Genomic DNA, 15,066 nt, shown 5'->3' with positions numbered 1-15,066 from the left:
CTTCCTGCTTCTGTTCTTGGAACAGGCGCTTCCTCCTCATGAACTCGGGGCCCTGTCAAGAGTGTGTTGAAGTCAAAAAGATTCTTCCATTAACATTAAAAAGGCTATAGACCAGACCTTATTTTTCTCATTATCTGCCCTTTTTGTGTTCTTCCTGACAGTCCCACACTCTCTGTCACTCTGCTGTCAAACGTATTGGATTCTTCAGAATACGACTCCAAGTAACCCAGGGAGAAAATATGTTTTGTAAACCATAGTGCGTGCAGCACAGACATCAGATGGTGACAGCTTCATTTACACTCAAGCTGGACTGCGTTTGACAAGGCTGAGAAGTACAGTGCTCTAGCATGGCCTGGGCTGTCCAGGGGCTGTCCAGGTCTTTGTTTCCATTTTATGTAGATTAAGGAGGGAAAAAAAAAGTGTATTTACACACTTGAATTAGATTTGGCACCAAGAGTGCTGTACAAACATATAGGGAAGCTGAACACACTTGTGAGCAGTGTTAGCATCTTGCTGGTATTTCTGCTGTGGGAAATAAGGGGGCGGGGGAGCTCTTTTAATCCCAAAGGAGGTGAGTGGAAATAAAGTTCGGGTTGATTCTGCAAATGGAAGTATCTGAGACAGGAGTCCCCCGCCCTAGGCGAGTCGGATCAGTGGCCAAAGGTGGGCATTTCCAAGGGGGCAGGGCAGGCTACAAGTGAATTGCTTTTTAAAGGTGCATGATTTTCTCAGCAGATAGGGTTGCAAGGCCTGGATTCGTTCAGTCTGAACACGAGGCACCTATTACCTGTACCTTTAAAAATCTCCTCTTTCATAGAAATTAAAACACCTACCTCTGTTTCAAAGTTATCTCCAAAGATACTCAAGGATTGCTTCTGTTTTATTTCTCCGCGATGGTCGTTCAACCAGCCGTGTAAGGATAATGGCTCCATAACAGAAGTGGAATTCAGTGGGAAAGGCATTTCTTTCAGGAGTTCGTCTGTAAACGCAGCAGAGGACTATCAGTCGCATTTCCCTTGAGCTTTGCAAACTTTTTACGGTTGCTTACAGCTTGAAGTGTTCGATTCACAGGCATTACCTAGGTAAAAGTCAATGACCATAGCACTGTTTGCTATTACAGTTATCACGATGTACCGCTTGAGTTTAAGACGCGTCTTACTTGCCTGTCTTGGTGAAGTTGCTTCTCTGAAGCTGTTGTCAGAATTGTGCATCCAGGCTTCTTAAAAACAAGTTCAAACAGTATGTGATAGACTAGATAGTCCTTCTGGACATGCTCTTTGCTCTCTTTCAGACCAGCTTGTGCCTTTCTAAAAACTGATGTATTGTTTTTGAGCCTTTGCTGAGCAAACCCTAACACGTCCCCATAGGAGAGGAATGAGACCCCCTGAATCACCTTCCTCTCTTTCACATAGTCAGTACTGGCCTTTGTGCTTCTTCTCCCCTATGTGCTAAAAACACTGGCCACAATGAAGCAACCTGGTTATCACAATGTTAAATTGAATATAAAGGCTTTTCTTGTGGTGCTCTTGGATTTGTAGGTGGATTTAATTTCCAGTAATTCTCCTTCATAACTGATTTACTTTAAAATAGCTGGAGGACTGAATGCAGTTTCACTGTAGCTAGTAAAATTCAAGACTTGTGCTCCGTGTTGCTGTGAGTTGGTAAATGACTAAAGTTAAAATTGTCTAGCAATGAAGTTCAGAGACAGGGTAATCACCTTGGGGATCCTAGGTAGATCCTAGGATCCTCAGATCCTAGGCTTCTGAGAAGCCACAGGGGAACACCTCTAGAACAATTTCATGTCAGGATGCCAACTAGATGCAGGAAAAGCTCACCATATGTCTGTCTCCCAAAGGCATTGAGCTAATAAACTCACAGCTGAATTCTAGTTACAACACAAGGAAGAGTAGGTTTTTTCAAGTATTAGGGTATTTCTTAGGCAGAATTCTTCTGGTTCTTTTCTAAAACCACATTTCATGGCACTGGAGTGTTTTGAAAGCATCACTGCAGTTTTTCATGGAAGGCCATTTCAGATGCAGTTTTTGAACAGTGTGAGAAGGTGGTCAGTGCATCCAGGCCACGGCAGTATATTGCATAAGCTGCTGCTATTTGATGGATCATAGTATGCACCAAATATCCATGTTTATCTCCAGAAGATCTGGATGGGATGTTAGCTCTTTTTTGTTGTGGAAACAGGTTTTGTCATTAGAATAAATTCTCTTTAAGACTAAATTCTATTCTAAATAGAATTTATTTATTTAATTTTTTTTTAAGAACAAAAAAACCCAACACTTTACATTAGATTTATTCTAATCTGGGCCTGGAAACAGTAACAGGAGCTAGTCTAAACACTAGATTTTATTGTTTTATGACACTACAAAGCAATGTTAGGGTCCTTGCTTCGTGATTTATTTTCACACTGCAATATGTCTGATTTTATTTCTCAATTTCACAGGTTCATCAAACTTGCTTTGGAGGTATTTAGAAACACTTGTACACTTTGTCCTTAAATTATAGATACATCCAACTATACCCACTGCAAAGTTATTGTTTTTTTTTGGTTAGGGAGTAATACAAAATAAATATCTAAAACATCATGATGCATAATCTCACACAGAAGAAAAAAAAATCAAGATGTTTTATCAAAAGGTACTCAGAGCAATTAGGATTCCGATAGCTTTTAAATACTTCATTAATAGTAGCAATCTTCACTTTCTAAAGTAATATGAAGATAGCAGAGATTTTTCTGTTATCAGACTAAAACAGGTCACTTGAAATTAGAAAAGCCTTTTGTAATACAAGAAAGACAATAGTAGGGCTTTAGTAAAAAAAATAGTATTTTGTAATACATGTGTGTTTGTGTATATATACACATGCACACATATATATATATATAGATTTTTCATCTCTTACTCTATCACATACTATATCTATCTGTATCTACATCTCTCCCTATATATATATATATATATATATATAGGTATACATATAGACACACACACACACACCAAGATGCCATGACAGTCCTGCTCAGCTCATGGGGTTACACCTTGATCAAGAATTCCAGCATCAGGCCAACATCAGTTCTGGCTTCATATGCTGGAGAGTGGATAGCAACAGGTTGAGTCTCTAGGATGGGCACTGTGAAGTTTTTTGCAAGCGGAACTATAAATGCTCCCAATGATTTACAAGGAATTTGGGGTTAAAAAAAAAGGAAAAAAAAAAAAGTGTTCTGAGCAAGAAGCAACACAAATCTAACAATGAAAATTAATTATCAATTTCTTAGTCGGTATCTTAACTTCTGTCACTTATTCATAGTAAGCATAATTTTGCTAGTTTTCCTCTTTCTAGTGATCAACTCTTGATCAACAGGATACAGGATGTCCCATTACACAGGGCTACAGGAAAGCAATCTACTCATACTTAGGGTCAAGGCAGAGTGTAACACATCCTGCTTTTTTTTTATTATTATTTTTTACAAAGAGCCCACACATTGCAAGTAGAGCTTCATTTCACGTGAAGCCCTGAAGAAGTTTCAGTCTTCTGATATTTTCTTGTCAGTGGGCCGTAGTTTGTGATGGGGTTTGAGTTTATTCCTAATTCAGACAAGTTAACAATACTTGGCCAGTAGTAGGACAATGACCTCTGAAAACAGTCTGGATGAAGTCGATGTTTGTTGTGAGCCACTATGATGATTCTCTTGCCTGTTATTGCAGAACAAATAGGAGAGCACTGTGATGATGGCGTATATGACATGATGCGTCTGACATTGTTAATGACCTGCTTGACTGAGTCCTCATCTAAAGTCCTCATCTGCAGATTATCCCTTGAAGCTGAAAGCTGCGCATGCCCTGATCCCTGTGAACTTGAGCTAATAAAATACAATGAGGAGGATCCTGTACTTTGCAATCTCACATGTACTGGGATTAAAGCCTGGTGCTTTCAAAGGAACTGAGTCTTTCTTATCAGCCCAATGGCTTAAATTTAGCTACTGTTGCATATATTTCTGCTTAGCCTGTATATTGGCTTTCAGTAACAGGATATGTGAGTTGGTGTGTTTCTGGATTTATTACTTTATATTAACACTGTGAGACAAGGAGACCTTAGTGATAATAAGGGTAAAAAATAAAAAATGCTAGAATTGACATCTTACATTTTGCTAAGCTAGTCAGCTGAAAGCCTTGTGTATTTGTCTCCAAGTGATGCATCACTAAGTGGAATATCAAATCTAATATGTTCCTACATGTTGCACTGTTCAGGAGATCCATTTAAATAGTTCAATAGTTAAGTCCATTTTTGGAGTTCATTACTATTAAATATTCATACCCCAGCAATGCATTCTTTATGGTTTTTATAGCTCTTTCCAGCTTTAAATTAGAATGTGATGATATCATGTTAAGCTGAAAAATACATCATGTTTACGGAATGAATTTATAAATATTTAAAAACAGAAAATTACAGTTTTCATTGGATGTTGATTTCAGTTAAACAATAGAGACTCTATTGAGACCGAGAATATGAAGTTGTGGGGAAAAAAGGAAAAGGACAGACGGTATGCAATAAAACTGCCAGTGCTCATACGGCTTGTTCCTGTCTCAGCTTTCCAACGTGCATGGTCCCAGGTTTTGTGAGCACAACCTTGACAGAGACAGTCTAAGGGAGAGCTGGGGACTTGCTGGGATTACTGTATTTCTGATAGCAATAAAGAGGATTGCTATTGGCTAACAGGTAGATGTGTGTGCATTTGTTTACCCTAAACTTGCATGCTACTTGGGAGCTCCCCTTCCCCTACTCCAGTGATATACCTAAACTTTCTTGTCAAGCATCATCTCATTCTCCCAGAGCGTTTCTTAAGATCTACTAACCCCAAGCTCTTTCCATAGCTTTCTTGCAAACCTTGTTTTTTGAGATTTGTTGCAAAGGAAAAAAAAGCAATAAAGTCTATAAAATACAATACACTGAAATAGTGTCAACTATGAAACTGATTACGTTGGCTTTATGAAAAACTGTATTTTTTCAGTGACGTGGCATTCTTCACTTCTAGGCAGTGCAGTCTAGATGGAAAAATCATTGACTCTTTAAATCACCTGGTATGTTCTTACTAATTGAGAAAGGCCCTCCACCCTGAGTGACGGTGCTGCCTTAGAAACAACCCATCTCTGCATGCTGTGGGCCCATCTCTGAACAAGGACATGAGAAATTCCCTTACGAATAGTGTCTCCTTCTGTAAAAGAGGTAGGCATCCTTATCCAAAGGGGAACACTTAGATCCTCTTTATTTTGTTCTTATCCTTTAAAAAGCATAAAAATGGCCCATGCTAGGGATAAGGAGTTATTTTAGAATTGTGTATTCATTTATTTCTATCTACTTTATAAGCATCCCTTCCATCTCTTAAATAATACTATATAGTAATGAATAGTTCTGACATGACAGTTTTGCAGATTTTCATGTTAAATTGCCAATGCTGGCAATAATTTATACACTGGGATGTTATTCCCAACATGCCTACCTAATTCCTTTGAAAAGTCAGCTTCATTCTCAGTGCTAACAGAAAAGTCAATGAGACTAGTAGGAGTTTAATACCTCTGCAAATCAAGTCAGTTAGAACCTGTGGACCCAGGGACATAATTCTAGGCACCTGTGTTTAAAAAAAAAAACAAAAACAAACAAACAAACAAAAAAAAGTAGTTAACTCATTCCATATAAAAATCCAGAATGAGAGCACTGATGATGACTGATTACATAGGAGGTTAGTTAGTTCATTTCAGTGTTGTTAAGTATAGATGTGGAAAAATTTAGCTGAAAATTCAGCACTCACATGGTGTAATCATACCTTTCCCTGTGTAACTGTATTTGTTTCTGTAGTGTGCCCTGAGAGCTGGCACGACTGCTAACTTATGACTCGTCCATGTAATTATTTCTGGGCACATTTTTCTTTGTGTCATTAAATCTATGTTAGAGACTAAACAACATTTTTTTTCCTAATTGAAACAGGAGTTTGATGTAGAAAGCCTTGAAAAATATTTTTGTAATAAAGAAATATTGCATCTTCAAAAGGAGACATCACCAGCCAGGAGGAAGGGAGTAAATTAGAACAACAAAAATGCAGGATTTAGGCCATATTTCTGTTTAAAGGCTTGTCGTGATCTAGCTGGGTCATTGTAATTAAGAATGCTAAACTGTATTGAGATACACTGGCTAGGGTTCCAAGTACAATCCTAAACTCGGGAATCTTACCTTTTGTTTCTGAATCTGCCTTTTATATGACTGTGGGCATTTCATTAATTGTCTTTGTGTGTAACTTCTCCCCCCATAGAAGAGGAAGTCCTGTGAGACCTCGCTACATTTGTGAGATAAGGCTTTTTACAGCATGTGTGAGCTATTATTACTAAATAGCCTTAGAAACACTAGTGAAAATGTCAGACTGACACTATAAGTGAGTTTTCTGATTCAGATGTTACTGTCTGGGGGACACTTAAGAACATGAGGATAAAAAGAAGCTACCTTATTAGAGAAGATGTACCTGCTGTGAAACTGCTCTGAGCTTTAGAGCTTTAAAAATATTATATATATATATATATATATATATATATATATATATATTTACCAAAGTCTGAACAGAAAGGAAAACAATTTTATATGGTGTTTCTTTCAATTTCCACGATGTGTTTATTATATACATTATGTACTTAAGGGTCAGCAGTGGCTTGTTTCCCACGGTGAAGCATTGGGATAGATCTCAGAGAATACGGTTTATGTTCTGCCTTCCTTTGAGGAGGCTCAGCTGTGACTATTGTAGGAGACGCACTCTTCTTCCCAGAGATTTTTTGTTGTTGTTGTTTGATGACTGCTGTCATTAGTGGTTCTGGGTCCCTAATGAACTGCTTGGAGTGCTCCTGGCTTCAGGAAACATGCAGCCGGCAGGCCTGGCTTTTGGATGATACCAGGTTTGGGATTGAAGAGTTTAGCAGAAGTTTTCATATGACAAATTATAGCAGCCAGTGTATTTCAGACATAGTAAAGGTATTTTATTAGTGTGTTAAGTGTTACTAACTTAGGTTGGTTGTGGCCTATCTGGTTTGTCTGAACTCTTCATCTACAGTATTAGCTATATACTCACTGGGTGTATATATACCTGTGTGGTATAGAGAGTTGTTAAATATGAAGGAAGGGGAAATGGATGAAGCCAGTGAGAGGCTGTGTGGTTATATAGGACTGTAGGAGTATGTTAGATGATTCTAGTCCCTTCTTCAACTTAGGCAGCCTTTGCTGTTCAAGTGGGCTTCAGGAGAGAGATGAACGTGACTTAGGAAATTCTTACAGTTTCTTGTGCAATTTTGGTGGGTCCAGGCAGTTCAAAATGCTTGACCATTTTTGTCACCTTGAATACCATTCTGTCCTGGAGATCTCCTGCTGGCTGTTTGCAAAATACATTCCCAAGAGAAACACTTAATGTCTAAATGCTCATATGCTTGTTCTTTTAATACAAGCGTTTGAATCAGAAGGAAGTCACATATTATAGAAGACAAGTAGTAATCTAGTTATGTTGGAAGTACTTAAAAGACGAGAGGAAAGAGAATCAAATATTCAGTTTTCTAAGCTACGTTTTCTACCAAATTAAACTTATTTCCAAAACGTTTGTTATTATTTAAAATAAAATTTAAAAAAAACATATCTTTAGAATTATTTCAGTGTACCTTCAACAGAACAATAAATACCTATATAATTATATTAAATTCAAAAGAATGACCATATATTTGCCGTTTTGTAAATGAAGACAGAATTTCTTCCTTTCCCTCTTTTTATTATTCAGAGGTACAGTTTTAATTGAACTCATTTTTCCCCCTAGCCAGTTATCTTTATAATTTATTTTTTCTTATTTTCAGTTATACTTTTCTTTTGATCCACTTGACTTTGTATGCCAGTGAAACAACTGCAAATACTGTCTACAGAGGTTGTACTAGATTAGTTACAGACTTCTATAGCACTGAGCTTACTCTTATATCTTGTTTAATAGCAGTACTGAAACTAGAAACATTTATTTATAGGCTATACCTTAGGCTGTATGGTATTCCTACTCCAACAGATTGAATAAACTGTTCAATTTTTCCTACACATTCAGATACTTGGGTTTTGTCAGGTCTGAATCACAAGCATAGAACTGTGGTGTACTCTAACAATACTAACCGAATTTAAAGTCCAAATGGTGAATTACCCTAGATACTCCTAGAATCAATGCAAGTTTTGGAAGTGAAGTCACTACAGGACTGGTATTCGTGTCATATTTCTTCTACATGTCCATTGACTATAAATCTTTTATGGGAATTAAAATCTCATTGATGATTAGAAGTAGATTAAATAATTTGGATAAGTCAAAAAATGATATTCTGCCTACACCATCAATATTCCTAAAGAACATTTAAAATCCTAACTTAGGAAAAGTCTTTTCTCACACCTTTTCTTCCATCATATTTCACATAAAAAGCTTGGATTATTTCAGTGAGTACTAGCAAGGTAAACTTTTGAACTTCTGAGTACTTTTGTGAACAAAGTTCAGCCATTACTGTTTCTTAGAACCAGTGTTTGTGTCTGTCTGAACTGTATTTAAATGTCTCTTGCCCGCACTATAAAATTGTGATGAAATAGAAACTGTGAGAGCCTTGCTTCCAGGCTGGTTCAACCAAAACCAGCAAGAATTGTTTTGATAACTGTCATTCCTGATGTCAAAATTTGTGTAAAGGAAAACAAACAGGCAAACATACCTTGAGTGATCCATGTTTAGCCTATGTCCTAAATATATTCATCCTTATTGATAAAGGAAGCGAGACGTTTTCTCAGGCCTTACCTCTATACAAAAGAGGCTAATAATTTAGTAAAAAACAGTTCCACGGAAAGTGCCTCAGGTAAGGACTGCATGAAATGTGTGTTTCTGATTGATTGTACTTGAATATTCTTAACTCACTCTTCTAAAAATGTGTCTTTTTAATAGCTATTGCTGCCTCTTCATATGTTCTGAGTACCCTGGTTTGAGGGACTTGCCGTAGTGTTGGCCGAGACAGAAAGCATAAATAAATCAAGAAGTCTGGACTTAGATGTGGTGGGTTTTTTTCCTTTTTTTTTTTATTTGTTATTTTTTTAAAAAGGCAATTGAAGCTTGATTGGTTCCATTTATAGCTTTCCCGTATGAATAAGCTGCAATCAAGGTTTTCTTTGAAGATGTTTGTCATCCCTTTCTCTCTGAAAAGGGGAGGCAACAGTTCAGATTTATGTAAAGAAGAACCTGAGAGTGCTTCAGCTGACACTTTAACACTGAAGAGATCCTGGATTTTCAGAAGAGAAACTAAAAGAGGCTGAAATCCAGCTCTCTGCATAGATCAACTTAAATTTTGTTAAAACATGTCGTGAGTGAAACATCATGAGACACTGGTGGTAGCTTGTTAAATATTACAAGTGTTATTCTGATTGTTGAATTCTGCTTCTTAGGGAAAAAAGAAAGAAAGAGAGAGGAGGAGAGGGAGAGATGTGCAAGAGAGGGAGAGAGAGGAGAAAGAGGAAAAGAAGGAATGGGAGAATGCTTAAAGGGGGAGAGAGCAAGCAAGCGAGCGAGAGTGTGAGAAGGGGGGAGGGAGGGGAGAAGGAGAAAGAGAAGCTGAGAAAGAATGAGAGAGAGAGAGATGGGGAAAGGGAGAAGAGGGGAAGAAAGAGGCAAGTGAGAAAATGAGCGAGAAGGGGGGAGCATGAGCAAGGAAGGAGGAGGGAGAGGATGCAAGCAAGAGAGAAAGCAGGAGAGGAAAAGAACAAGCAGGAGAGAAAAAATGAAAGCAAGAGAGTGAGAACAGGGAGGGCAAGGAGAGAGGAGGTGTGAGAAAGTGAGAGGGCAAGAGTGTGCAAGAAAGAGGGAAGCCAAGAGAGAATGAGAGAATGTGAGAAAGAGAGAAGGAGGAGAGAGTGAGAGCAGAAGAAAGCTAGTGGGAAAGAGAAGTAAGCAAGAAGTGGAGAGAAAGTGCATGACTGAGAAAGGAAGTTTTTAGTTTTTCTGCTTGCTTGCTTGTTTCTCACAAGTCTCACTGACAGGAGCTGCTACCTTAAAATTCTGTAACTAACGATGTGGGGTCTTTTTGCCATGTACAAGACACCACTGAGACTTTCAACTTCTTATTGTCAATGAGTACTGAAAATTGCAAAACCTGAGCTGTTTGGTAGGCTGAAGTTCTGCCATTGAAGTTTGTTGACTCCCTTTTGCTTGTAGCGATAGTTAAGTCACGAACATTTCAAATATTTGTTGTCTTGACTTGGAGGCTAATCCAAAGGAAGAAACTATTCAGGGAAAAAAGATGTATTGAGCTCTGAGCAAAACAGGTACCTTTATTGCTTTACTGTTTTCTTTGTTGTTGTTGTTGTTTTTCCTCTTGAAAGAAACAAAACTTTTTTCAGCTTTAATTAAAGTTTTATGGCTTTTGGCTTTTGCACAGCTTTTGAATAACTTACAAGGAAAGGACTTTACTGGATTTATCAATAAGAATTTCTCAGAGTTCTGTGCTTAAAAAAAAAGGCAGGAATATATATTATAACTTCTGATTGGCTGTCAGGTCTATTCTTTAGCTCTAATCTTCTGCAAAAATATTGACAATATAAATCTTTAATCTCCTTTCTTTTCTGCTTTGATATTTAATAGTTGGTTTCTGTCATAAGCTCTTACTTCATACTGGTGAGGGACACTTACTGGAAATCACCGTATTGAACAAGATAGCAAGTGTGAGAGGATTTTTTTTTTTTATTACAGCAGCATCTAGAGGCTTCATCTGAAATTATACTTCCTGTGCTAGACACTGTGAAGACAGTGAGACAGTAGCTGCCCTAACACCATCCCTCCCCCACCCAAAAAAAAAAAAAAAGGTGGGGGGGGCAAAAGGCAAATATAAAGGAATTATTTGCCTATTGGGATAGTAAGGCATGCCATTTGGGTCATCTAGATCTGTGAGTGCTAATTTAATGCGTTAACCAAGATCACTACTACCTGGACAACCTTGAGGAGTGGGCCCATGTGAAGCTAATGAGGTTCAACAAGGTCAAGTGGAAGGTGCTGCACCTGGGTTGTGGCAATCCCAGACATGAGCACAAACTGGGAGAAGAACTCATTCAGAGAAAGACTTGGGGTTTCTGGTGGACAAAAAGCTCCACATGATCCAGCAGTGAGCGCTTGCAGCCCAGATGGCCAACTGCATCCTGGGCTGCCTCAACAGAGGAGTGGCCAGCAGGGCAAGGGAGGGGATTGTCCCCCCCTGCTCTGCCCTCGTGAGGCCCCACCTGGAGTGCAGCATCCAGCCCTGCAGTCTCCAGTACAAGGAACAACGTGGATCTGTTAGAGAGGGTTCAGAGGAGACCATGGAAGTGAACACAGGGCTGGAGCACCTCTCCTATGAAGAAAGGCTGAAAGAGCTGGGGATGTTCAGCCTGAAGAGGACAAGGCTCCAGGGAGACCTCATTGCAGCCCTTCAGTGCTTAAGGAGGGCTTATAAAAAAGATGGAGAACAACTTTTTACTCAGACAGATAATGATAGTACGAGGAGTAATGGCTTTAAACTAAAAGACGGTAAATTCAGATTAGATGTTAGGAGGAAATTCTTTGCTTAGAGGGTGGTGAGGCACTGGCACAGGCTGCCCAGAGAAGCTGTGGATGTCCCATCCCTGGAGGTGTTCAAGGCCAGACTGGATGGGGCTTTAGGCAGCCTGGTCTGGTGGGAGGTGTCCCTGCCCATGGCAGCGGGGTTGGAACTAGGTGGTTTTTAAGGTCCCTTCCAACCCAAGCTGTTCTATGATTCAGGCTGGTGTGATAATAGCCTTTTGGAAGACTGGAAAAGCCCAAATTAAGAGAGAAGCATTTTCATGGTGCATATAGATAGAGAGAAGTAAGATTATGGAGACAAGACTTTCTCTTTTAAGAAACAGAGAGTCTTTTTGGAGAAGAACATTTCCTAGTCAAAGACACAATGCTGAAAGCTGCTTCAGCTGCAGTCTTTCAGGCAGTTTTTTGTCTGGCTTACTGTTCCCTAAGTGCAGGGGCTTGTAGGGTTGCTGTCCTGTATACAGGACTCTTCTGTGAATTTTTCATTTTGGTCGGGATTATTACCTATCACTATCCATGTTCTAGGTCTCTGCCCAACAAACTCAAGAGTGCAGTTATGACTGGAGTGTCTACTCCAGTGTGGAAGTTTCAGTTTTTATCCAAAAATAGATGCAAAATAAAAATAGGGCAAGACAGCATGGAAATGAAATATTAAATGAATCAGACCCTACATGAACTAAAAGCACATGTCTTTCCTTGGGCATCTTTATTTCCTGAGTGTATAGTTATAGGTAAAGGAGAACAAGTAGCTATATAGTGTGTAGGACCAACTCACTAAAACCTCATTCTCCAAAGTCAGAGATGATTTTTTCTTAATATAAGACTGGAATCGCATGCAAGAAAAATATAAATACTGAGGTTTCACACTGTAGAGTTAACTGATAGGTCATTGTGATGTCCTCACATGAACAGACAGGATTTTGGCTTTTTCTTTTTGATAATCATGTATATGGATTTTATTTGTGGTTGGGGTAATGAAAGGAAGTACTTCCCCAAACAATTTTCATTTACATCACAGAGAAAGAAAAACAGAAACTTAGTCATTTTACGTGGACAGAATCCTTGTTGTTCAATCAGATATAAGAATTGTTCTAATTCTGAAATTAATTTACATTACCTGGATTTGGTTTTCCAGTTTTATACTGCCTTGAATTGAAAAACCTGAAATAATAAACATTAAGCAAGAGTAAAAATTTATGTTCATGTTCTGTAGGTTAACAGAGATTAGGCAGCAATGCAAAAAAATAGCTGTGCCAGATCCTCAGCTACTATCAAATATATTCAACAGGGCTACCCCTATTTTGTTGACAGAGGGTTTGGCTGAAAATCCTCAAAAATTCATGCCACTAAAAAATTTCCTATTCTGGTGTTATACTGATTTTGATTTTCCTTGCTTGCTACTTGCACAAGTTTACTTGGATCATAGTTCACATTTAGCAAACGTTTCACAAATCAATAAGTTAATTGATGACATTCACACATTTCCTGGAAAGCAGCTGCTTTTTACAATATCTAACAAATTTGCCACAGTCCTGATTATTGATGAATAATATGGATTAACAGTATTTAAACTAAGGCAAGCAGTAAGAGTGAAAAGCTCTGAGTTAGCTTAGAGTTTTACCTAGTTAACCTAGCATCAATTTAGTCTTAAATTTTCATTCAGTTTTTGTATTTAGCAAAAATGTATGCTTACTTGTTCACAAAGTATGTTCCAAGTTTCAGTGGGTGACATTTTTTTTTTTTTAAATCTGATTTAATGATTTTAGGGTATACAAGATAAAATTAAAGATCTACAGAGCAGCAATTAACTTCTAACAAGGCTATGAAAAATGCAGCATAAATAGAAAATGAAGTATATAAGTCACAGGCTGATAAAGATCCATTAGATCATTTCAAATGTCTTTTAAAATTTACACAGAAAAAGGCTTACTCTTGAATTATTGGTGTAAGTTGAGTGCCAAGATCTTCACAGTGAAACCACTTTTCAAATAGGACATTAGTTGATTCTCCAACATAGTACCTGACAAAGTAAAAACATTATTCATTTTTTTTTTATTAACTAACAGATCACACATTCTTTTCAATAAAATATCTACTTGATGTATGTAAGTGTGTATTATTCTCAAGCGTGGTGTACTTCATTCTGAAATGTGGTTATTTAGGGAAGCTTTATTTTTCCCTTATTAGCTGACTGGTGAGGTGCTTAAATTTCTGTCAAGGGCCTAGTAGTTCTGCTGATCAACTACGGATAAGTCACCAAATTCCTTTCGCAAACTTTCCAGATTTAATCCTAGAAATTGTTTTGTGCCATAACTCTTTGGGACCAATAAACCCCACTTCGGGTATGGTTACTACAAAAATACCTGTCCCCAAATACAGTTTCCAATAACAGCTTCCAAGCAGCTGTTAGATAAATGTTCATTTCTAAGAGAGTCCTCTTGCTTATTGCTCATGCATGGGCAGATAAGAATACAAGATGGCTTATGGATGTGTTTGAAAAAATTTGGTTGCATAAATTTGGAAAGTGTTGTTTAGCTTGCCACTCTGCAAAGTCACTTTGTGTTTTACTTGCATTATTTTGTCTTAATGAATAAATAAATTGTACTGAGATCAACAGGACAAAGTAGCTGTTGTCTCTGGGATGACAAATATAGAATTTACCTACAGATTAAAAAAGAATGACTACATGGCAAGGGAGGGATATTCCAGCACAGTCACTCATAGTGACAAGTGATTGTAAATAGGACCTGTGTCCTTTGGGTTAAAGTGACTGGAATTCAGGTTTAAAGGGGTAAACAAGGCTTATATGATTATACTCTGCATATATGTGTATTTGTGTATTCATGTCTGTCTTATATATCCGTATTAGTATTGTCCAGCAACTTTCTAAGAGCTCTGCACTTCTTCCAGTTTTGCAAAAAGAGTGTACTGGGAAGAGAGTAACGTTATTAATGCCTCCAACATAAGAAAAGCTGTGCTATGAGCACAAATTTTGGATACCTGAGAATCTACAGAGAAGGGAAATGTTATAAATGTCTCTGTTGGAAGAAATATGCACCTTGGTAGGCGTTAAAGAAAGAATACAATCTAAAAACTAAAATCAAACTTAGATGGCTTAGTTTGCCATAGGATTAAGTTTTGTTAGTGCACTTTTATTATAATACAAGGCATGTAATCATTACCTAGGTTGAAACACTGAAACAGGCTCTTTATTCTTCACTTGCACAATAATCAGCATGCTAGTGTCTCTGATTTATGACTGAAGCTTGTAGGCATGGTAAATAATGTAATGGTAACATAACATTAGACCTCGAGTCTGCATACTTCAAAGCAATCTTTGCTGCAGGTGGGTGGAAGTGAGAAGCTTCACAAGAACAGAAGTTCTGGTTGTAAATCCCATCTCCCAGGAGCATGCACAGAGCCAGTGTCACTTCAAAAGT

The 15,066-nt window shown here is 38.0% G+C and overlaps 1 protein-coding gene across 1 annotated transcript in view; it reads right to left on the bottom strand.

Annotated features, from left to right (window-relative positions):
* The window catches only part of HAAO (3-hydroxyanthranilate 3,4-dioxygenase), a 39,649-nt gene that overhangs the window by 8,431 nt on the left and 16,152 nt on the right, over nucleotides 1-15,066 (bottom strand). The window contains exons 5-7 of the mRNA XM_040551539.1: nucleotides 13,557-13,646; nucleotides 12,744-12,787; nucleotides 834-979 (exon numbers count right to left, since the gene is read on the bottom strand). Coding sequence (XP_040407473.1) covers nucleotides 834-979; nucleotides 12,744-12,787; nucleotides 13,557-13,646 — 280 coding nt within the window. The remainder of the gene's footprint in view (nucleotides 1-833; nucleotides 980-12,743; nucleotides 12,788-13,556; nucleotides 13,647-15,066) is intronic.

The sequence above is a fragment of the Cygnus olor genome, chromosome 3 (assembly GCF_009769625.2).
Source record: "Cygnus olor isolate bCygOlo1 chromosome 3, bCygOlo1.pri.v2, whole genome shotgun sequence".
NCBI classification, from domain to species: domain Eukaryota; kingdom Metazoa; phylum Chordata; class Aves; order Anseriformes; family Anatidae; genus Cygnus; species Cygnus olor.
The sequence above is the reverse complement of the archived record's forward strand: the minus strand, read 5'-3'. Positions and strand labels throughout refer to the sequence as shown.